Source organism: Hypomesus transpacificus, chromosome 10 (assembly GCF_021917145.1).
Source record: "Hypomesus transpacificus isolate Combined female chromosome 10, fHypTra1, whole genome shotgun sequence".
Lineage (NCBI taxonomy): Eukaryota > Metazoa > Chordata > Actinopteri > Osmeriformes > Osmeridae > Hypomesus > Hypomesus transpacificus.
The window spans coordinates 13867417-13891865 of NC_061069.1; the positions used below are offsets into that span (position 1 = coordinate 13867417).

Here is a 24449-nt window from a genome sequence, read left to right on the forward strand (position 1 = left end):
GGCGAACCTCTAGGTTGATTGCTGGAGCTTATTATATCTTTATAGTGTTTTATTTGAACTCAGGGCGCGCCCCCTCGGGTTTATTAGCCTCATATCTCTTATGTGGGGCCGATATGTTTGGGTTTCCTCCAGACTAGGGTGTGCCTCTACACCAGATGACGATGATAAATACTGTAGAGAATACTAAAAACTGCTTCAACACTACCAAGATGTAGAAAAGTTTTTTTTTGCTTTTTTGGGGGGGAGAGAGGGTGAGTCTAACAAATGTTTCTCCTGGTTAGAACACAGCAGCTTCAAACCATACACAACATACGCAGAGAAAGGGCTCAAGTGTTGTTCAACAAACGGATCGACGTCCCGGAAAGTCTCTTCGTAGGGCCACTTGTGTGTGAGCAACATCCAGACGTCCAAACCGCAGTCTTCCACTGAACTCCCAACACATAAACAGTATTCAACATGACTCAACAAGTCCCGTCAACAGCGTGTGTTTGAAGAGGGTAGGTGTGTTTGTGTCTCAGAAAGGTCAGGCTGCGACCACGACATGTAGACCCAAGGATCCTGACCGCTGTGTGAACTCGTGATGGGTTGCCTCCAGGTCACATGACCGGCGGAGAACCCAGCGGAGCGTGAGCGTGAACACACGACTCGGAGCCGTCGTGTTGCTCGCCATCACCTCGGGTTAACGAGTCATCGTGTGCTACGCCGCCGCAGAGGAAGATGCGATAAACGCACTCACACACACACACACTCGAGGGCATGTCGCTGCCCATGCCTGTCACAACAGCCATTTAGAAGGAGGATCTTTCTCCAGGAGACAGGAGGGAAGAATTGAGGCCAAAGAAATGCCAAATCCACTGTGGACATTTCACCGGGCTGTTTCCACCCGACTAGACACTGCAGCCCTGCCTCAACCCAGATCAACCCTGCAAGCTACCTGCCTCAGCCCTGCTCCACCAGCTTAACATATCTCCAGCCCCTTCCCGCTCCACTCTGACCGGGGGAACATGACCATGATGAGTGTACATCAACATGGATTTTAGTCAACAGCCTCTCAGCGACAGAGTCAGCTTCTGACCAATCGGCTGGAGAGCAAAACATAAACATCCATGAACACGTACCCCCCCCCCCCCCCCCCCCCCATCTCCCAGGGATCCTGACTTGTTAGGACCATGACACGGACAAAGCTATGTGGGCACATTTTACGTCTCCCCCTCCCTCCGTCTCTCCTCTCTGAGAGCCGATAATATTTCTCAACCAGGATCTCGTGAGGGCTGCGTTGTGTTGTGGTGTGATGGCTTTTATATAACTGCGGGGCCTGTAGTCGAACAAGCATGTCCATTGTCCAGCTGCTCTACACAGCTGAGGTCAGAAAAACTATTTCTGTGTACGAGTGTGTGTGTGAGAGCGAGCGAGAGGAAGATAGAGAAGAGAGAATGTGTACAGTGTGAATGTGTGCGTCTGTGAATGTATCCGTGTTGCTTGTGTGTGTGTGTGAGAACATCATGGTCGGATTCAAATTCAATATAGCCACAGATAATCTGATAAAGCTTAGGAGCACAAATATATTTCAATACCTGAAATGACCCTCTCACGGAACAGTCACACGGAACTCTACATGGCAGGGGGAGGTGTTTCTAAGTTGGTGTGTGTTGTGGGTTCCCGGGGCCCAGGCCTGTTTATTCAGGGTGTTATTCCAGAGCACTGGTCCTCTCTGTCCAGCACAGCGGGGGAGAAGAAGAAGAGGGGGGAGGAGGATGGGGGACAAAGAGACCTAGCTTCTCTCCTGTTGGTTTAGTAGAGGACTGGATTATTGTTACCCCACTTCCTGCTCCCAGACAAACACTGCCTAATCCCCCCCTCTGGCCATCACTGCCCATCCCAACGGTCTCTCCTGTCCGTCTGTCTGCATGGCGGTATGTCTCCCTACCCTGTCTGCCTAGCTGTCTTTCTGGCTGTCCGTCCAAGGAGCCTCGCCAGCGCCAGCGCCTGGAGTTCCAGGAGGATAGGATGGTCCAAACAAAGGGCAAAGTCACCCCTACAAGGCTTAGCCACGGTTGTTACTCATTCGTATCGGCTTGTAAGCTGCCTCTTCCCACCAGCCAGTATCTAGGGGACTGTGGGGAAACAGGCGTGCTTTTGGGGAAACAGTCAGTTACGCACATTTCAGAGAATGGCATCCATGTTGTTTATTTATATAACTAAAGGTTATGAAGTCTTGGCTATAAGCCAGCTGAGAGAGAGTTGTTTCAAAGAATGCACTTAACTTGTCAATCTTCCCCCTCAGACTGGAGAGGGCAGACATGTACTCCACTCAAAGTAAATAATCTGGTCCCATCTCTGCTGCAAACACACACACATACACACACACGTACACACACACGCTCCCTGGGAGACCTGACACAAACACGCACACATCCACAAGCACACACACACACGCACACCCTGTCACAGCAGAGGCATACACTGTCTAAATATCCAGTGTTTGTTTGCTTTAGCTAAGACTGGCTGTTGCCCTGCTGGGTTGAGCTCCCCCAGGACAGGACTGACACACAGACATACCGGCTGGTTGTGGAACGGCCCTCAGCTCACAACAAGCAGAAAACAGTCCTCATCCAACAATCAGAGATAACAATGAGCAAACCCGTTTTCAAGACAAGACAGCAGAGAAAAGGAAAGGTTTGCGTGCCTCTATATTCAATGTAGTCAGCGAGTTCTTTGCAGTTCCTGAAACAAATGAACTCAATGACACCGTAGCCTTTGTAACCATGTACCATGTATGTTGTGATCTACCCACTTGTTGCTCCTGCTCTTGCTGTGCTGTGGACAGACGAGAGGAGAAAAGAAGGAGTTTGTGGTGAAGGAGTACGGCTCTCACGAGTCAGTCTGAGAAAACCACACTCCTGTAGAGCCCCCAGCTTCACAGTGTGTAAACGCACCATCTTGGAAACAGCTCACTTCTTGTGGCCCTCTGAAGGGAATGGTAGACCTGGGACTGAACACTACTGTTAATGAGGAGAGAAGAGTGAGGAGGGTGGAGAGGGGGAAAGGGGTGAAAGGGGGGAGGGGGGAGCAGGGAGAGAGAGGAGAGGGACTGAGAGTGAGGTAGGGGAAATGGGGGGACCTCCCGCTCTTTACGCACACACACACACACACACACACACACACACACACACACACATACAACCCCCCACTCCCTAAAAACCCAGCGTGTCCTGCTCCCAGACAGACAGAGCAGTGTTGAGCCAGAGGCTACTCAGCCTCGGGGCCTCAGAGTTAGGGGACAACAGGGGCGCCACAGAAAAGACCCATTTACACCATTCACCCCCAGGATGATGCTACAAAAACACCAACCGCCGCCAAGGCTCAGGCCTATGAGCTTCACTGTGCTGTGCAGGCCAGGGCATCAAGCACAGGCGCTCCACTCAAACAGCACTCACTTCCTCCTGTTCAAATCCAGCTCTGTTGTTGCACAGGATCAGACTGTTAAGGGTCGTTTCAGGTCCAAATGTGCCTAAACAGTCTGTGATGTTAGAGGGAAACACTACATGTCACAGTCTCTCTCATGAGTTCCCCTTTCCCATGAATAGAAGCCCAATGCTTCAGCTCTCCTCTGACTGGAGCTTCTCAGGAAGCACCAGGAGCCCCTGGCCACCCTGGCGGCCGTGAGAAAGGATGACCTACAGGGGGCACCCTGACCCTGGCCTGGGGTGCAGAGGAACTGGAAATCACATTTCTCTACTGTATACAGAGCCAGAAATATAATAACAGTCCATCTGATTCAGTGTACACTGTGTGATTATGCTCTACTTAACAAGTGCGGACTAGTAGCTCCCGTATCCAGCCCAGGACTGAATCATACAGCTAGTCACACACAGACGCAGTTCCATACAGCTTGATCTGAAATGCAGAGTAAAATAAACAGTTTTGTAACCAGGCGAGTGATTGTAGTATAGTTTAGTGTAGTCTGTCAGCTCTTCCAGTCCATTACACATTCAGCTTCGCTGATTCACTTAGGTCAAGTGAAGTCATCTTAAATATCATGTTAACATACATAAATATTTAGATGATTTAGATTAGAACTTCACAATGTTACATAAACAGGATTTTTTTTGTTCTCAGTCAATCCAGCATGCATAAAACAAAATATAATCGGTTGGTGGGTAAGAACGTAAAGCAAAAAGCTGTTTACGTCACATTTCTTCAGTTCCAAACCAACCAACTAATGATCTCTGTTAACATGATATGCATGGTGGGCTGGGTAAAGTGCCCCTTTAAGGACATAATTCCATATATGGCGGGCCCCCACCAGGACCCTGCAGTCACAGTGTGGCTCTACAATAACAACCTCTTTATGGGGCCAGGTCAGCATGCTGAGTGGAGGCTGAGTTATAGTCAGACGTCCGGCAGCAAAACACTGAAAGTGGCACACGGGACTGTAAATACCGTCTTACGGGCAAAGCAGGCAGGTTATATGAAACTTTGTTCTGCGCAGAATGTATTAGAGCGTCCTATACTGCGGGCCAGGGTTGCGTGAGACTTATTTAGAGGCTTGTAAACGAGATTGACGCTGAAGGTTTGACCCCTTGTAACCGCCTCACAGCAGACGCGTCTTGGGAAGGGAGGTGAATGATGGCGCAAACGGACGGGGATGATCTCAGTTTAACTGGCCGAGAGAAACCAAACACAAAACAAACGCACCACAACATCTAAAAAGTCTCCTCTACTACTGATGGAACATGCTAAGTGAAGAGGATAGACAATACGTCCACAAAGTCTGGCTTGGTCAGAGCACTGAAGGAGCTACTACTAGCTTGGGCTTAACGCAAGATAAAGAGAACTTAGCTCGCTTTTGTTAGGCTGTTTCAATACACACACAATCAGTTTCTTAAAAGGCAATGGCTTTACAATACCTTCAAACAGTTCCTAATTCATCCAGCTAATGAATGGCTCTCTCTCTGACCCCCCCCCCCCCCTCATTCACACACACACACACCCACACACACAAATCCCTCTGCAGCTGTGTTGGGTGAGTGTAAACTAGTTTGCAGAAGGAGAGGACGGCGTGTTAAGAGAGTCGGTCAGTAATTGAGTGGTAACATTATCATGTTAGCAGTACTAGCATCACTTGTCCCTTTCTGTCTGTTCAGGCTGAGCCTGATTACCACCAACAAGTGCTCGGGCTAGCAGACAGCTGGGAGAGCAGGAGAGAGATGAGGAGAGAGACAGACGTCAGAATATTAACCTGACCAAACTGGGAAATCTTGCTTTCATCGCACCGATACAGAGGTCAACTGTAGGATAGAAAGAAGGAGAAAGGGATGTGGAGGAAGATGAGAGGAAGGCACAGTAGGAGGGGGATTGAAAGAGGTGGAGGGAGAGAAGGTAGAGGAGAGGAGTTCTGAGCTATGCAGTGACACACCAAAAAACGATGTCACATTAAAATAGCTTGTGGTATCAAAACACAATTAATTGGCGAGGCACAGCCAGAGGCTGTAGGTGTCTGGCACTTCCTGATTAAATGGAAATGCTGGGGAGATAGATCCAGAGACAAGCTGAGCTGGACATAATCGTTTAAACAGCCAAGTCACAGGCGGATATGAAGGGCGAATGTGTGTGTTTAACAGGGATTGTCGTGTGCAGCATCTAGGGAAGGTGGGAGTTATGTATGTGCACGTCCAGCCTGGCGTGTCTGCAGTGGGATGTGGCGTCAGGCGGAGGGATCTCCAGAGCAGAGAGGGCTGGGGTCAACAGTGTGGAGACGCTCTCCACACTGTTGCCACGGTGGGGACCCGTGTGGCATGGACGTCCTCTCACATGATAGCACAGCACAGGAGGGGAGATGAAGACGTTCACCGCAGCAGGCTTGCAGGAGCAGGGCTGGGAGATAGTCCCACTTGTTTTCTCCTCTCCTCTCTCCCCTGCCGTCCCTTCAAACCCTCCCCTCCCCTTCCCTGCCTCACCTCCCTCTCCCTTCTCCCCCCCCCCCCCCTCACCGCATCCCACTCCCCACTCCCCTTGCCTTCCCCTTCCTCCCCTCCCCAGCGTCCCCCGCTCCCCCCCGTCTCCCCCATGCGTCCTCCCCTCCACCCATGCTGAGCTAGCTTCATGTGTGTGTCACTGAGGTGTGTCCGAGCCCTGACTGCGTTCCCTCCCCTGGCCTCCACTCTGCTGACTGCACACTACCGAGAGCCCTGCTCCGCCCCTCTGAGGATAAGGGATCAGCCGGGATGACTTCACCCCCGAGGTCTGCCGCAGCCTGACCCCGAGACAAAAGAGGAGAAGAAGACTGCAGGAGGGAGAGGCCGCCCGACGAGAGGATCCTGCCGCGCTGAAACAGTGCCATCTAGTGGCGAACACGGTAGGAGCCACAGATGGAGGAGGAGGAGGAGGAGGAAGAGGGGTGCGAGGAGGAGCGGGAGAGGAGGCCGGGTGGAGGAGAGGTTGTCGTGGGGACGGTCCATACCTGAGTGAGTCTCCTGGGTCCTGATGAGGATAGGAGCTGGTCTGTCCGTAGAGACAGAGAACCAATCAACTGCCTGGAGGAGAGGAAAAATACACACAAAAAAAGAAGAATGAGTATTGAAGAGAGGCAAGAAAGAGATGTATGAACAGACCCTGTATGTGTGGGGATTAGATGATAACTTAAAGCAGAGGAAGTAAGTGGGACAAACGTCAAGTAAGCCCCATTGTTCTCTGGTCGCCGTCGCTAGTTTAAATCCCTCACACCCAAACGAGCCAACATCAGGATGTGGGGTCAGCTAATTACATTTACATTTACATTTATTCATTTAGCAGACGCTTTTGTCCAAAGCGACTTCCAAGAGAGAGCTTCACAAAGTGCATAGGTCACTGATAATAACAACAAGATAGCCCCACAGCATTGCGGGTAGTCAAAGACAAGAAGTACATATTGTGAACAACCAAAAAATAGTGCTAAAGGGAAGAGACCATAAGAGCATGTAGTTAAACAAGTTAAAATTACACAACATTGATCTCTAAGTGCAGGTGTACCTGTAGGAAAGCAATAAAAATAGGATTAACTAAAAAAGAAGAATACAACAGTTTAAATCAGCTACCACTAACCAACAAGAGCAACAGTCTAAGCAAGAGTCATTGTGAACCTTGAGGAAACTAGCGTTGGATTCAGCAAACCATTCCTAAGTACCATTGTACTCCCGGAACAAGTGCGTCTTGAGCCTTCTCTTGAAGGTGGAGAGACAGTCCGTGTCTCTGATGGAGGTGGGGAGTTGATTCCACCACTGGGGTGCCAGGCAGGAGAAGAGCTTGTGCTGGGACCGGGCGGTCTTGAGAGGTGGGACCACCAGGCGGTTGTCTGAAGAAGCTAATGGGAGCTTCAAGTGTGTCAACACACAGCTAAAGACTCTGCTGTACCTCTCTGATGAGAGCGAGGAAGGGACATCGTCTCCAGCTGAGCTATTAACATGGGCAAGATGACTAGGACACACACACACAGTCAGACAGACACACACATACACGGACACACACACAGTTCGAGAACATCTGGGCTTTATTTGAGCAAGGCTGTATTTGACTGTATATCTCCCAGGAGCTGGTTTTACCACTCCAGCTGCTGAATAAGAAGTCTCCTGCTAACATTAATGGATCCATCAGCCTACCTGCCTTGAGGAGAAACGTGTGTCCCATAACACTTCCCACGGTCAACATGACACACAGGTCAACATGACACACACACGTACGCTACCTGTTCCTGGTGGTTGCAGTATGTCACAACTAAATTGCTCCCAAAAACACCCCATTTGACTCTAGGCACAAAATAGTATGACACAGACACACAAAAACCTCTTATGAGATTTATATTTTCCCCTTTATCTGCATCTCACCTGAGCTCCTAGTGGGGCAGAGTCTTGTATCTGAGGGGGCGGGGAGTGGGAGGAGCCAGTGTGGAAGTTGGAGCTCCGAGTTGGCATCACAGGTTCGACTCCCAGATCTGCTATTGTGACCGGACCCTGGCAGGTGTCTCCCAGACTCAGCTCTGTCAGATCTGAACAACCAGGGACAATAAAGCTGGTTAAATCTTGAAACTGTATACCAAGGAAAACGGGACAGAACACTTCTCTTCCCGAAGAAGAACTACTTTCATTTTAGTGTCCACAAGACCACCTCAGATAATACCTGTTATTATAAAGTTAGACATCTGAGAAATGACAACACTCATTATGTTTCTAAGTATCCCAACCCACAACTGTGTAGGGAATCACGGTCTGTCCAGACCACAATTCTCCCACCACACCCCTACTTTAAGGATTAAACCACTACCAACTGACACACAGACCCAACAACACCAGCCTGCACAGGCCAAACACAGACTTCAGCCTAGTCTCTGGCTGTGCCACAACAAAGGGAGACCTTGGTTACAGGGTGTGTGTGTGTCTGCTCAGTGATATAGTAACTGTTCTCAGTCTGTACAGTCAGTAAAGTCAGTAAATTGTCTGCTCAGTGATATAGTAACTGTTCTCAGTCTGTACAGTCAGTAAAGTCAGTAAATTGTCTGCTCAGTGATATAGTAACTGTTCTCAGTCTGTACAGTCAGTAAAGCAGGAGGCATCTATGGTTGGAGTTGTTCTAATCTAGTTGAACTGTACATGTCTGCTTGTCCCCCCCCTCCCTCCCTCTCTTCTTCTCTCCTTCCTGCCTGCAAAGTTTTCCCCTCTCTGGTCTCCCAGCAACATAGGGGTCTTTTTATCCCGAGCAGGGTAGATTCTGGCGCTGGGTAAATATTGGTTTTGGCCCGGGACATGAGTGGGGATGGGGGGAGGGGCTGTTCTGGGGTCTGGGGCTGTGAGGGGCTGTCTGTCTCAAGGCTCGCCCGCCCCTCTCTCTCTCTCTGTCTGAGGAGCAGAAACTAATAACAACACAGCACTGAAACACCGTCACATGTTGCTGTTTCAACTGCTAAGTCAATATTTGAGCGTCCATCTCAACGTTTTCCATTTAGTGCTGCTAGAGTCGGGAGTGTTTCTTTTAGCTAAAGAAAACGAACAGAGAGTGTGGACCACTGAGAGATGAGGTGTTTTGCGATAGCGTGAGGAGAACTTCAGTGCCCTCCCCAGCCCCACGGCTCATTCATAACTATAGAGATCATGACCGCAAGGAGCGTGCATGATGTCAGGAACATCAACAGTCTGAAGGTAGGCCTGTGGACCATCATGTAGACCAGCCATTCCCAACCTTTTCCACATGGCAGCCCACTTGCATTGCTTAAATCTTTTTGCGGACGCCCAACACATCCGTTCACCTAACTTGCGCTTATCACACATGTTTCACCACACCACGGGAGCCAAACGGTTCGCTTTCTCGCTCAAAGAAGACAAAGTGTCCATCAGCGCCACACATTGCACACATTGTAAAGAGAGGTAACCTGCATAACTACCGCGGCCAGGCCAGGTCTAAACATTATTCTAATTGAGCTAAAAGTGGTTAGCTAGCTAGCCTAGCTAATGTTACTGCTCAAATCCTAGATAGCTAGAGCTAGCCTATATAGCTACTTTTTTACTTAATATTTCAATTTTAAAGAGGTGAATTCAAAACCAAATAGTTTCTGCTCAGTTTGTTTTAATTAGTTATTTGACGATAGAAGAAGGGGTTAGTGTGTGCTCGCGATTGGGTTGGGCGATTGTCGATCGGGACTCTGATACCGCGGCTTCACTACCCAACACCACCAGCGCAAGATGGCAGCACCCGTATCCGGGATATTTTGGCTTCCTTTTCGTACAGTGGGAGAAAAGCGGAGATGTTGACCTCTTGATCTGCTGTTAAATGCTCTGCCACCAAAACGATGCCAGTCCCCATCTCTGAATGTGGAGAACAAATGGGGTGTACAAGTCAGAAGACACAGTCTGAAGAGAGGGTGCAAGGACAGACCTGCAGACTGGCTGAGCTGGCCTGGAGATGAACCTCGTCTCTGCCGGGTCTCTGTACTCCCTGTAGTCCTGGCCTCAGCTCCGCTACTGGGATCTGTAGTTCTGAGAGGATGATGAATCCTACTTCCTGTAGTCCGGGTCCTGGGGCCCAATAGGGAGTGTCCAGTCATGACCCTCTCTCCTGCCAGAGTCAGTCTAGGTCTCTGACCCTCGCTCACCTCTCCCACACTGCCCTCCTCCTCAGCTTCTGCCTCCAACCCCCAGGAACCCTAGGGACCACAGGTCAGAGGTCATTCACATACACTTTAATGAACCTCACATGCTGCACTCCACACTGCATACTCAGATTATTAACAGAGCACTGATGGAACAATGGCAAGGATAGTCAAAGAAGTATGGCAAAACTAGAGTGTGGTAAATTAGTAGACATATTCATCAATTACACAATTGTTTTCCCCCCCAAATAAGAAAGGATCATGTCAATTCAGGAATCTATTGAGACAAAGATAATTGTAAATGCTGAGTAAATGCACAAAGTGTAACAGCACTGCCACCAACAGGTCGATGTGTGTCACTACAAGACCAAACAGAGTCTCAGCTCATGATACTGTATTAGTTCACACTATGCTTAGCCCCAGGATAATGCATTCTTAGCAATGGGCTAAGCAAGGGCTTGGAGAGCTTTCAGCCCTTGGCAAAGCAACCGCCTGACTTCTACCCATGGCTGGCCCCTCTCCTGAGTGCAAGTCAGCGCTGCTGTTCTGGGCTTAGCACAACCACGATCAAACGTGGTTCTGTTGGTGTGAACACACCAAGCTGCCCCCAGGCCTCAGCAAGGTACAGGGTCAACAGAGCCAACACTGCCATACCCCAGGACGAGTCATGGCCCCAGCGTGGGTGGAGACCACCCCCTGGTCCATCTTAGCCAGCAGAGAGAGCAGGGGGTCGTGGCGGGGGGGCACCTGGGGTCTCGTCACCTGGCCCTCACTAGGGGGGTCATAATCCTGGGGAGGGAGGGAGGGCACCGAGTCATGATCAATACATGACATCACAGTCAAGATCGGTACATTCAGGATGACTTGGTATTAGTGGGATGGTGTGGCTTGCGTCTGAGCCCAGTACCATGTCCTGGACCTCATGCAGGGAGCTGGAGAAGCTGGGGATGTCACAGGGCAGATACAAGCCTTCTTCGTAGGCTGGAACAGGGGCAGACAAAGACAGGTCATGTAGGTCTTTTACTGATCATCCCAAAGAGAAATGACAGCAATCAAATCAGATGTGTGTGCGTGCAGGTGTGGGTCTCACCCTGTGCAGCCAGCAGCTTGTTGTAGCTGAAAAGCAGCTCTCCCTCAGATATGTGTTTGACAGCTGTGTCTGTCCTCGACACGGTGGAGCTGCTGCTGCTGCTGCTGTCCTCCGTGGAGGAGGAGGGGGCTGACGAGGGCGTCGCAGGCCCAGGGAGAGGTGCCGGTGGTGGGGTAGGGGAGCAGGCAGGCTGGGGCGGGGGTATGGAGGGGATTGAGATAGGAGGGGAGGCCAGGAAAGGTTCCTCTACAGCCACGGACATCACTCTGTAGCAGATGGAGGGGAAGTGGAAGAGAATAGAGAGAGAAAGTAGAGAGAGAGGAAGGTGATGCTGTCTGTTAGCTCAATTAAGAAGAAGATAAAGCATGACGTACATGTTACATTCAGTACATTTTTTTGTCAGCAGGGGACGCTGTGGTCCCAAATTGTCGAGCCAGGGAGATAACCCTCCACAATCAATCTAGTTACAGGCACTGACTTCCGACATACAGATAAACAGGCAAATTGGCTTGTCTGAGAGAAGAGAAACCCACATCATTTAACCAGTCATTTAACATGTAGGGAGTCAGATGGCTGAGCGGTTAGGGAATCGGACTAGTAATCTGAAGGTTGCCAGATTGATTCCCAGCCGTGTCAAATGACGTTGTGTCCTTGGGCAAGGCACTTCACCCTACTTGCCTCGGGGGGAATGTCCCTGTACTTACTGCAAGTCGGTGTGGATAAGAGCGTCTGCTAAATGACTAAATGTAAATGTAACCAGTCATTTAACCAGTCATTTAACCAGTCATTTAACCAGTCATTTAACCAGTCAGTCCCACTCACAGAGGCTTGCTGGGCTGGGGGTTCATCTCCAGGCTGTTGTGAGGCTGCTCCTCAGCCAGGGGCAGCTCTGCATCTCCCCAGGGGTGGTTCCTCTGGCTGGGGGGCTCCAGGGAGGGCTGGGGGGTCAGTGTTGGGGGGGTGGGGGTTGGCGTGGAGGCCGGGGTCACCACTGGCTCTGGCTCTGGTTCTGGGATTATAGGGAAATAGACTGATTTAGCTCCTCATTGGCTAAAATGGCTTTCAATCCATCATCAGTTGAAATCCAGATCAATTGTCATCATATCTATAAACACTTGCAACTACTGACGATTTTTTTTACTAATCATCTATCAGCCATCATGAAGTGTAGATAATATACTGTAGTTTGCCATAATCTGTGCTGGTGAAATTGTCGAAAAGTGGTGTAGAGTCAGACCAGTAGGAGTGGACTGCTGAGGCTGGGCTGGCTGGACGTCTCTGGGGGTCAGCTCTGGACTGCCCTGGTCAGAGGGCTCTGGTGTGCCCAGGGGAGAGCGCCCCGGGCTGGCCACGATGGGGCTGATGCTGGCCTCAGGGGTGGGCATGGGGGTGGGCACCAAGTCCTCCTGAAACACACAACACAAGGAAAGCGTCAAGGAGGAAGCACCACACACAGGACTTGAGCGATGGCTGCTCCCTGTGGCAGCAGGTAAACCGCGACTTCATCCGGGAAGAAAACACTGTGACATCAATTAGACCACCAGAACAGAAAGCTGAATACACGAGCCATATTCCAGCCTGAGTCATAGTTTTACTCAGTTTCCCCTTTGGGATTCATCAAGTACCTACCTACCTTCCAATTCCAGAACCTGTAGGTCTTGGTAGACACTCTGAGACACTCAGACAGACAGACAGACAGACATAGGTCTGTAATCGGGTCAGCACCTGCTGGGGCGGTGGGGGCTCCTGGGTGGGGCTGTGGGGAGCAGCCCTCTCCTGGGTCTGCCCGTCTCTCTGGTCCAGCATCTGGGCCACGATCTCAGTCAGCGCCTCGTTGATGTACTGTCTGATCATCTCAGACCCCACTGGGGCGTTGGTGTCTTCCTCCACTGCAAACACACACACACACACACACACACACACACACACACACACACACACACACACACACTGGTCTATTCCCTTGTGTGGGTGTCATTTGAGAGTGCATCTTTGTACTGTCTTAGCGGTGTGTAGTCAGGTGTGCTGCTGTGCAGGGTGACCCACTCTGACCACAGTCGAGGAGGGCTCTGACCACACCTACCCACATCTGACGCATCGCTTCTCTCCTCTGATTGGGCTGTGCGATTCTCGCCATCAAGCACCTCACTGTCCTCCTCTGTCTCCTAGGAAGAGTAGAGTATAGCAGAGTAAAGTACAGCGAGAGTACAGTTCAGTAGAGGGCCGTACATTAAGCTGTCACTACCCTAGCCACTTCTACCCGATTTTGGCTGGATATCTCATTTTAATGTGTTGTTTTTTTGGCTAAGAGAAGGGGAGAAAGAGAGAGAGAAAGAGAGATAGGCCCTCTTGCCAAATGGGAAGCTGCCTGGGGTTTTACTACCACTGCACAATAACAAACCAAGAGGGCTGTTTAAAGAGGGGACACTTTAGTTGTTGGAACCTTGTGTCATTGCACAACAGCACAGAGCATCATATTACGGTACACAATGTCTCCTACTCTGACTGGGAGCATTGTTCTGGTACAAATGTTCTAAAACAATTGTATACTTTATTTGTACGCTGGGAGAATTTAAACGGTAATTGCAGGGGAAAGAATGCAATTATGCAAAGGTTTGTTTATGCTCGAATCGTTCTATATTGAATTAAAATGCTTTTATAGCCTAAACTGTTTTGGAAATATTCGAGATTATAGCAGCAAATTATCAAATTCTAGGTAGGCTAGGTAACGTAAGGGTTCGAGTGAGTGAGCTTGGATCTGAGTCCCAAACAGTTCCTCAGGAGGACACGGTTCTAGGGGGTTCTGCCAGGGAGGAACCGGGGTGGAACAGAGCTGAGGTAGAAGAGCTTTTATAGCTTTACAAAAGAAATTGTGAATCATGACTGACTCAGAGAATGCTCTTATTTGATAAAAACAGACAACTGGGATATTCTAGCAAACGCAGTTTGTGAAAACGCAGTTTACTAACTGACCAAAAGGGGGCACTGTGGAAGCATATATTTTTTCCATACCTGATATTTGATTCAGATGCCTTTTCCCTCTGTTTCAGGCACAAAGAACCTTGTTCTCATCTTCTAAGCCCGGCGCTCACACACACGCACGCGTGCGCACACACACACGCACGCGTGCACACACACACTAATGACAGGCAGCGTTTCTGTGCTAACTAACGCTTTGCCCTTGTGTGACCGCAGAGGACAATCCTGACTGCCCAACCATCAAACTGCACCAGGCCGTCTGCTTGTTACAGCCCAAGATGGGGTGCATGTCGACCGTATGGAGGGAATATGTAAATAGACAGTGTCTGATGTTAGTGCTGAGTGTAGGAGGTTTTGACATGGCCGCCGTGGAAACGGCAGTCCCCGTTCTGTCGATCACATGACAGAGGTGGAGAGGGGCTTGGAACAAAAAAAAGGGTGTTGGGTAGGAAAACGCAGGACCGATGGTAAATACTGTATCTGTTTTAAGGTTGGTGTGGTTGGATGTCCTTTATGTCAGTAGATAGACGGTTTACTACCCTGTTTATGGTCTGAATGGGAGGATTTTGCGTTCACGCAAACCCAAATTTTCGATGATCCGATTGACCTCACTACTGACCTGAGAGATATCAACCACTGCCAAGAAATTTGTTCCGGGGAAAACATCCTCATCCTTCTCCTCCTCTTCCTCCTCTTCCCTCTTCCTCCTCTCCAAGGTTTCCTCCACAGTCTGCAGAGAAACAAGACAAGCTAAATCCTCTGTAGAAGCAGAAGACATGGAAGCACCCAGAGGAGGAGGACCGGGAGAAGACATGCAGACACACGAGGAGGAAGACTGGCACAGGAACACTCCCCTCCAGCAATGACTAAACTGCTACTTATCACACTAAGTAATGACAACTGACTTGAAATCCAGTTACTATTGATCGGGATGCAGTGGTGACATTTAGAGATGCGTGTACATGTTATTGACCAGAGACAATAACGTGGCGCACACACAAACACGCACACACGGATACACACAGCAATTAGTCCTAATCCGTATATCTTGTTGAAGGGAATAATGCTAATCCATGGTGAAGGAATGTAAAACCCTCAATTCACTGCTCCGTATGGTGAATCTACGATAAGGACTGTAAAGTGTTTAACCATTGTGTATGTGTGTGTATGTGTGTGTGTGTGTGTGTGTGTGTGTTTGTATGTATGAATGTAAGATATCTATGCATTCACATGAAGCCTCAGCCATTCAGTATGATAAAGGCTCACATACGTCATTCCTCGGTCTTTATACTGTAGCTGTACGGTACTATAGCTGACTTCAATGGATTGAGCTTGGGGCTGAAAAGGCTATGGATTCAATGGGTGTCTTATATAAAATACATGGGCACTCAATCCATTTCCTGTTAAAACACTTATAATACAACAGATTAGGCTGCAACAGCACACACCAACTGGATAAATTAGTGACTGACTGGCACCACAGTCTGTGATGTATGGATGCTGCACAGAAACTCAACAACTGAGAAACTGTGTTTGATAGGGAATCAGTCAGTATTACAGAATAAGAGCTCCATGAGCACTGGCCAGCCTGCAGAGAACACTACTGCAGCCTGGTATCACTGAAGCTGACTGCTGCTGTAGATGACTGGTACTATAGCTGACTGCTGCTGTAGCTGACTGGTATCATAGCTGACTGGTACTGTAGCTGACTGGTACTGTAGCTGACTGGTACTGTAGCTGACTGGTACTTTAGCTGACTGGTACTGTAGCTGACTGGTGCTGTAGTTGACTGGTGCTGTAGCTGACTGGTGCTGTAGCTGAGTGGTACTGTAGCTGACTGGTGCTGTAGTTGACTGGTGCTGTAGCTGAGTGGTACTGTAGCTGAGTGGTACTGTAGCTGACTGGTGCTGTAGCTGACTGGTACTGTAGCTGACTGGTACTGTAGCTGACTGGTATCATAGCTGACTGGTACTGTAGCTGTCTGATACTGTAGCTGACTGGTACTGTAGCTGACTGGTACTGTAGCTGACTGGTACTGTAGCTGACTGGTATCATAGCTGACTGGTACTGTAGCTGTCTGATACTGTAGCTGTCTGGTACTGTAGCTGACTGGTATCATAGCTGATTAGTATGGTAGCTGACTGGTACTGTAGTTGACTGGTATATAGTAGTTGACTGGTATATCATAGTTGACTGGTACTGCAGCTGACTGGTAGCGTAGCTTGCCAGTACTGCAGGCAGTTACTTTATAACTCTGCTGGGGAGTCTGTCTGAGAGATAAGTGCTGCAGAGAAGAAGAGAAGAGAAGAACTCCAGCAGACTCCTCATTACCATGCTAGTCACATAGAGACAGAGAGACAGAAGGGTTTAAGAGTGAAGTTGAAGAGTGTGTCATGTGACTGGATTGGGGCTTTCATGACTGAACTGGGGCGAATGGTATTAACAAATTCATTAATTGCACTTATTGCAATTCACATTCACACAGCATGTGTGTGTATGTATGGAATTCCATGGGTCCGAGTATTACATGGCAATTTGTAGAAGCTAGATGAATGGGAGTCCACCTGCCTACACTGTCTGGATGGCACAGAAACATCTTCATTTGTTAATGTTCAATCTGTTATTTACCATCTACAATTCTTTCTTCTTCTAGTGTGTGTGTGTGTCTATGTGTGTGGAGGAGGGGGGGTCTGCTGTTGGCTAGCGATGCTTACTGCAGTAGTCCAGGCCCTATTAGCTCTAAAGCTCTGCGCTGTCCTCTCTCTGAATCACACACACACACACAGCCAGAAGCCACCGCATCCGTTTCCAGGCAACCAGATGTGCCCAGCGACTGGAGCTGAATTTGTGAGTGTGATTGTTGAGTTGAAGCGTGTGAGTGTGCACGCTTGCTTGCAAGGTTGCACTGCAGCTTTCACAGCGGTATTACACATACTCTACCTTCCACTCTTACTGTGTGTGTGTGTGTGTGTGTGTGTGTGTGTGTGTGTGTGTGTGGGAGGGGGGTTAGAGGAGAGTACCTGGACCTGTGGAGGAGGGGTGGGAGGGCCTGGGGGGGGAGGGCGAACGAGGGTGGAGGCTGGAGGCTCGATGTTCACGCTGGGCTGAACCTGCAGACAAAGACAGGTGTTTGGAAGAGTCTCCATTCCCTTGGTAAGTAGAAACACATGCTGAATATGGAACATTTGAAACTATCCTGTCTCCAAACTGGTAATCCAAGCAGCGCTAACCAGTATGTGTGTGTGTGCGTGTCTGTGTGTGTGCAGACAGGCCGTACCTGCACAGTGAGCTTCGGTGGTCTCCTCCTCCGGTCAGACTTGACCTCTAGGAGGGTCACAGTAGGTTTACGGGGGGCAGGGGCCGGTCTGGGTGGTGATGGAGGTAAAGAAGTAGTCACCACGATAGGCCTGTCACTGATGACGACCCGTGATGGCTGGGGGGCCGTGCCGTCCACCCGACGCCGACCTGGAGGGGGGGGGGGGGGGGGGGGGGCAGGACTGTTAAGAAATACATTCAAATACTGGATGCAGTGAGTCAAACCGACACAACTTACTCCACACCTCTAAACAGATTAACTACAACACACACAGTCATGTCCATGAAAGGGCATCATTTCATATCCTACAGTCTGTAACTTCTAGAACTTCCTTCTATTGTCCCCTGAACATCTGCCTATTCGACCGAGTCTACCCACCTGCTACTATAGAGTGTGTGTGAGTGTGTGAGTGCTGAGGTGCAGAGGAATTTGATGATAAGTCAGTGCTGCAGCTGTAGTAGAAAGTAGTAGAAACCCAGTCTGATGTCGTAAAAGGAGAGAGTAAAAGAGAAAGGCGTCCTTGAGGATGAACACAGGACTATAAACACTCCTGAACCTGAGCTTATTTACCTGTCTCACTGCACTGACAAAGACCTCTGACTCGCAGCTGGGATTGTTGCTGATCTTACTGACTGTCTACCTTTCTGTCTCTCTTTGCCTACCGACGTGACTGCCTGCCTGCCTGCATGTCTGGGTCTGTCTTCCTTTGTGCTGCAGAAACACTTCAGCAGCAGAGATTGTCCAGGGAACAAGAAGGCAGCAGATAAATACTAATTACCACCTATTTAAAACAGGAATATTTTATTTCCTTTGTGTTGTTTGATTCCTTACGACACGCATGGTTTGTGCGCTGCTCTGCAGGCCACCCTGTCCTCTCGAACACCAAGAGGAATCCATCGTACACGGTTACTGTACGACTGGCTCATTGTCATTCAAGAGAAGGAAACGATCACCATATTATCTAGTTATTAAAACATTCCCTGAAAGCTTCCAATGGGCCAAGCAGCTTTTAAAGCCTCTCCTTATGCAGCATAAAGGCGCTAATGTATTTTACCATTTAGTTGTTTGAGTTAATAAGTAAATTCACTATTGTCAGAAGCGAGAGAGCTGGAGAGAAAGCATTCATTTCCCAGACCTGAACACATTCTAATGTGATTAAAATAGAACAGAGGGTTGAATGAGGGAGGGGTAGAGGCTATAATTAAAGTTTCGACTCAGAAAAGCTTAATTCTCCTCTGTCTAATTATGACCCCTTCTTCCTCCATGCGACTGTGTGTGTGTGTTTCATGTCTGGGTGAATACTTGCACGATCAATTTACTCCGCTTTTACGGAAGCTCAGAGGGTGTGTAATCCTGTCTTCTTCCCTCCTGTTTGCTCCTGCCTCCTCTACTTTCCCCAGCTCCCACAACTTGCTCCTAACTAACTGTCTGTCTCCAGGACACCATCATCTAGCTGACAACAAACGGTGACAACGGGCTTTGATTGCCTCTTTGTAAAAATGTCCTTCCGTTTAACAGCTGATAAACTTCGCCTTTCAAGTGTCCAGCTCTCTGAAGTGAGTAGTAGTCAACTACATACAGTACCAACAGTGGCTGGGTTTCCCAGATTCATTAAGAAGCTCTTAACGCTAAGATCTTCTTAAGAGCGTTCGAGAGCGCCCTTAGAACGTTCTTAAGACGCTCTTAGCGTTAAGAGCTTCTTAACGAATATGGGAAACCCGGCCAGTGACATTAGCAGGGTGTGACAGGTCTCCTCTTACCGAGGGGAATGGCTATGGGCAGGAGGTAGCCCTCCATGGGGTCATTCCGACCGCCTCGCGTGGGGCTGAAGATGTACTGAGGCTGATTGGTGGACGGGGGCAGGGGGAAGGAGACTGTCCGGTCTGGAGCGAGATTTGTCTGGGTTTTGGAAGACTTCATTTTTACACCTGAGAGAGGGCGAAAGAGGTGTAGGAGGGAGAGAGAGATGAAAGGATATTTGGGAGTTGACAGTGCACAAGTAAGAGTCCTCAGAGAAGTAAAGGGGGGAGGGGCATCAAAAGAGCATCATTTCATCATCTGAAAAGCTGGAATAAACATCCACTGTGGAGCTGGATCCCTCACCCCGTACGCTCTCCACCACCCTGGGTCTGGGGCCCCTGGACCTGGGAGAGGGGGAGCTGAAGCGCAGGTAGGGCCCTTTCTTCAGCGTCCTCCTGTGGCCTTCATACAGGGCCTTCCCATACAGCTTCACCAGGTAGTCCTCCCCAGCACCAGCATCTCCATCATCTCCTGGCCTTTCCTCCTCCTCCACCACCACCCGGGCCTGCTGGTACGACACAACACCACAGCATCACGCACTGCAGTATCACGCACTGCAGTATCATGCACTGCAGCATCACGCACTGCAGCATCACGCACTGCAGTATCACGCACTGCAGCATCACGCACTGCAGCATCATGCACTGCAGCATCACGCACTGCAGCATCACGCACTGCAGCATCATGCACTGCAGCATCACGCACTGCAGTATCACGCACTGCAGCATCACAGCAGCTGCAACACTGCAGCAGCACTGCTAGCACACCTGCAGACCAAAACTCGGCCATTCTGGACATGAACGTGAAATAGAGTGAGTGAGCTCTGCTCTGTGACAGGCTGTTTGCTGCCATGAGAAGAAGCACCCCTGTGAGCCACACACTGCTTCAGTTACACAATATGGCTCTCGTCCTCGGGGTCAGAGTCGTTTGTGGTGTTGTCCGCCGATCCTGTCTGTGGGCCATAAAGAACCCTCTCAAGGTCTGCACACAAACCCAAGACCCTGAATCCGGTGTTGCCGGGTTTCTCTGTAGTGCGTTGCCAGGTTTGGCATGCTGTTTTCAGCTTCATGGCAACCCTGCTCCATTAGTCAGAGAGGGCATGTCCCTAGGAGATAAGCAGGCTCTGTCCTCTGTCTGCCCGCTCCATTCTGCTCCTTATTTATTGCTAATCGACATGAGAAGCGACATATGGCTGCCGCAAGCAGCTTGTTTGGAGGGAACTGGTGTGATGGCTAGCAGGCTAGCAGGGCACAATCAGGCTGTTTGTATCCAGATGGGCAGATTTGCCAGCTAGGCTACGTGAGCTAACGCGGAGGCGTTATTGTTCTCTTGGGCGGCGTTCATTTGTCAACACACACCATGTATAAAACACTGTCAACAGAGGGTTTAGTCAGGAAAGACAAAACAGAGGAAGAGTTAGGGTCTAAAGACAGCTAACAAGCTGGACTCAAAGGGAGGATAGTGTCGCTGAATTATAGCACGACCTTCTAGACTTTGAATGGGGTTTGTTATATGTTCCTGTCTGTGTGACTCATTAGTGGAGAATGGTGCTTGAAACACCCAGGTTGGTAAATTCCTTCTCAGGATCATATTACGTGTGTCAATTCAACATATCCCAAACGCCATCTGGCTCACCATGTGTTGAGCTGGTCTCAGTTTTGCACTGGGCTGGGTGCGTTTGGTTTTCTCCTCTGTCTTGCCCGACTGTCCCCTGGCCACTCTACCAGAGGATTTGGTTCCTGCTGTTCTGAGCATATCCTTCCCTCTCTCGTCTCTGGTCCCAGTGGTCTTCTTCTGGGCAGCAGTAGGGGCTGCAGCATCTCTCTGACTGGGTCGACACTGAGTTACCAGGTCCTGCCCAGCTGCTTTAGTCTGGAGAAAGAAAGAGAGCGAGGGAGAAATAAAGAGAAAGGGAGAAACAAGGGGGGCAGGGGTAGGGGGTATAAAGAAAGAGAAAACAGTAAATGGCCGATGTACTTGAGGAGGACCATGGTGTAGTATATAGCAGGCTGTCGTTGAGGACAAATGAATATTGACTTTCCGGTCAAAGACTGAGACGGAGAAAGGCTTCAGAGGATATGGAGAGGCTTCAACAGCTGCTAAAAGATAGGCTTCAGAAGGTTTAAACCAGGGGTGTCGAGCTCCGGTCCTCGAGGGCCGCTGTCCTGCATGTTTTAGATGTTTCCCTGATCCAGCTCACCTGATTCGAATGAATGGTCGTTATAACAACCCTTTTAATTGAATCAGGTGTGTTGGAGCAGGGAAACATCTAAAACATGCAGGACAGCGGCCCTCGAGGACCGGAGTTCGACACCCCTGGTTTAAACGCTGCCACAGTTCATGTAGCGGACCAGACTCTGACCGTGAGCCTTAATGGGAACAAACGTCTCCTCTGGTTTCTGCAGATGGGTTATAGATCTGTGGTGCAGCCCGGGAGGCAGGGAGTCTCTGAGGCATCCAGATGATCACAGGCCTGCCTCATGTCTCATGTCTGCTCTGGAACAAACGCTGGGATCAAAACCCTCCTCTAAGGAGCTTTATTCCTGAACCGGGGAGCTTTGTATTGACTACGCTACTTTGGTTTAATTCTCAAATGAGGACAATTTTACTCGAAGCAAAATAAGTGAGAATCTCACGCTCTGCTCTGCTGCAGAGCGGTCAGTAGAAGTGGTGAGTTAACTCCCAGCAGGAGTCTACACCCCCTCCGATAGAGGGAAAGACACTTTTTAGCATAACAGCTTAAAATCTTTCATAGCACAACTGACAGAAAGATTTACAAAAAATAGGTCAGACTGGACTGGGCTGGAGACATCACTGGAATAGTCACATCATACATTTATAATTTAGAAACTTGACATCGTATAAGATATGTTGGTCACATTTATACCACCACTACAATAGAGTTGTATTTGAATTATAAGGATACTGTCAAACCAGTATCTGTTAAATATAGTATGACCTTGAGACAGTCTCACCTGGATGTCCTTACTCAGGGCCTTGATCCAAGCGTCCACAGTCTTCTTGATCCTCACTTCTTCTGTGGTGTCCCTGTGCAGAATCACAGACACATTACTGACCTTCTTCTATGGTGAAACCACACGGTTGTCCCTGTGCAGAGACTGTGACGCTAGCCCTGGCAGTGACTCCCAGCACAGAGAGACCTGTGCTCCACTTGTCTGATCAGGCGACAATTTTAAAAGCAATTTATAATTTGCCCAGCAATTAGGAGAGCATGTGATTGGCTGTTTCTTATCGACAAATCATGTCATCAACATTAAAGGACCCTCTCCATCCTCTAACACCAGAAGTACTTCTTGTGAAGCATTGGCCAGGTAACTACAACACAGATCACTATGAAAGACATGGAGATGTCATGGAGATGATGCAGTGATTATTTGTTGGAAATGCTTGGCATCAAACCTATTCTCCTGGCACAGCCAGAGCCTTGCTCCATGTCGGCAGAGCTGCATTGCCATGCAGAAGGGTAACTCTGTTGCTGGGCAGAATACACTGCTGGCCAGCTATCCATAAGCTGTCAGCTACCCAGCTCTACAGCCAGCAGAGGAGTATAACTTCAGGGTCAGGCCGTCAGTAACAGGATCAGAGACAAAGCCCTAATGAAGGCTGGTAACAGCTGTCCCTATTAGGAGGAGGTCTGCAGTCTGAAATCAAACGTTAGTGCTACTGTCTCTGAGCTCTGTCTATCTGACTGGCCTGTCAGCCCAAACGGAACCAAGTGGAGAGGACAGATCCTTGCCCCAAAACCCCAAACAACTGTTTTGTCCTCGCTAGCTGCCTGCAGCCATGTCTGCCTGTCTGCTCCTCACTGGAAAAAAAGGAAGTCAATGTGTTGAGAGAGATGAGAATCTAACTGGAGAAACAGTGGGAGAGCTTAAGTGTAAATCTGACACAAGCATTTTAGTGGAGGAAAATAAACTTGATTCTTGAATTTAGGAGTTTTAGAACACCGTTAGATTCCATATATTCCATATAGATTCCAAGTATGGATGTTCAATCAGGACTATTCACCCAGCACGCTATTCATTCCTACACAAAATCAACAAAAGGTCACAACCCCTGACAGAGGCCTTGACATGAATCTTTGTAATCGATCAGATTTATAATCCATCAGACAGTCTATATGTCTAATCTCTGTCTGCTAACAGACCCCCCCACACACACCAGTCTGACCAACACAGTTGCAAAGCAAAAGGTGCAGGCAGGAGACAGTAACATGAATGAGAGGCAGAGCTCAGTATTGTCATTGAAACTCAGTGTTCTGCATTGGCACTGATCCATGCGGGGTAGTGGTCCAAGACAAGGGTCAGGAGAGCCTTCTACATCAGCAGGGGTCACAAACAGCCCAGGGAATCCGCCAAAGGCCAAGGGCAACTGTTCTAAGACGGTGCCCTCTCCTCAGCTAACCAGAGGAGGAGATCAAAGCCATTAGAGGGAGGGTGTATATGTGCGTGTGCGTGCGTGTGTGTGGGGGGCATCAATCAGTGTGTTTGTGTTTTCAGTGACTCTGACATTAACACAGGGAGCTGATTGCGGCGACTGCCATTTTGAAGGCGATTAGCATGTGGTCTGACATTCTCTTCTCTGGCTTCCGCTCTGTGTGTGTGCGTTTATGCGCGCCTGTGTGTGTGTGTGAATTGGGGCGGATCATCATCACTAACTTCTTCCATCTCCCGTCTGTCTTTTATAATGGGGCTGTGTATCATGGGGCTTGTCCGCTGTGTGTGATACCACACCTCCCTCACAGCCAGGATAACGTAGGGTAGCTACTCAGTAAGGGAGAGGCCTGTGATACCATTTCCATGAAAGCTATTTCGTTTTCCTATCTCGTTTTTCTCCATATGAGGTTCAACTTCTCTATCCCCATCCCCATCTATCACCTCCTCCCCTCCCCCTACCCCCCCCCCCTGCCTCCAGAGACTCCAAACACACACACATACCCCCCCCCCCCCCCCCCCCCGCTCCAAGGAGAACAGTATAGTAAAGTGTGAATGCCAGTCACAGCCTCAAGACGAAGACATGGCCTCAGAGGCCTCTGTTAGACAACTCCTCACTCGCCTGTGGACCCAGCTGCAGCAACATCTGCTCTCTCTCCTCTTCTGTCTGTTTGAAGGTCATTCAGTCAGACA

The 24449-nt window shown here is 49.3% G+C and overlaps 1 protein-coding gene across 1 annotated transcript in view; it reads right to left on the reverse strand.

Moving 5' to 3' along the window:
- Nucleotides 1-24449, reverse strand: part of LOC124472132 (protein TALPID3-like) — a 39383-nt gene that overhangs the window by 13424 nt on the left and 1510 nt on the right. Inside the window, exons 2-18 of the mRNA XM_047026766.1 lie at nt 22278-22350; nt 20938-21174; nt 19606-19810; nt 19263-19430; nt 17464-17651; nt 17207-17296; nt 14806-14916; nt 13291-13372; nt 12933-13096; nt 12445-12613; nt 12030-12216; nt 11208-11473; nt 11025-11098; nt 10772-10906; nt 9904-10171; nt 7863-8023; nt 6464-6536 (exon numbers count right to left, since the gene is read on the reverse strand). Coding sequence (XP_046882722.1) covers nt 6464-6536; nt 7863-8023; nt 9904-10171; nt 10772-10906; nt 11025-11098; nt 11208-11473; nt 12030-12216; nt 12445-12613; nt 12933-13096; nt 13291-13372; nt 14806-14916; nt 17207-17296; nt 17464-17651; nt 19263-19430; nt 19606-19810; nt 20938-21174; nt 22278-22350 — 2651 coding nt within the window. The remainder of the gene's footprint in view (nt 1-6463; nt 6537-7862; nt 8024-9903; nt 10172-10771; nt 10907-11024; nt 11099-11207; nt 11474-12029; nt 12217-12444; nt 12614-12932; nt 13097-13290; nt 13373-14805; nt 14917-17206; nt 17297-17463; nt 17652-19262; nt 19431-19605; nt 19811-20937; nt 21175-22277; nt 22351-24449) is intronic.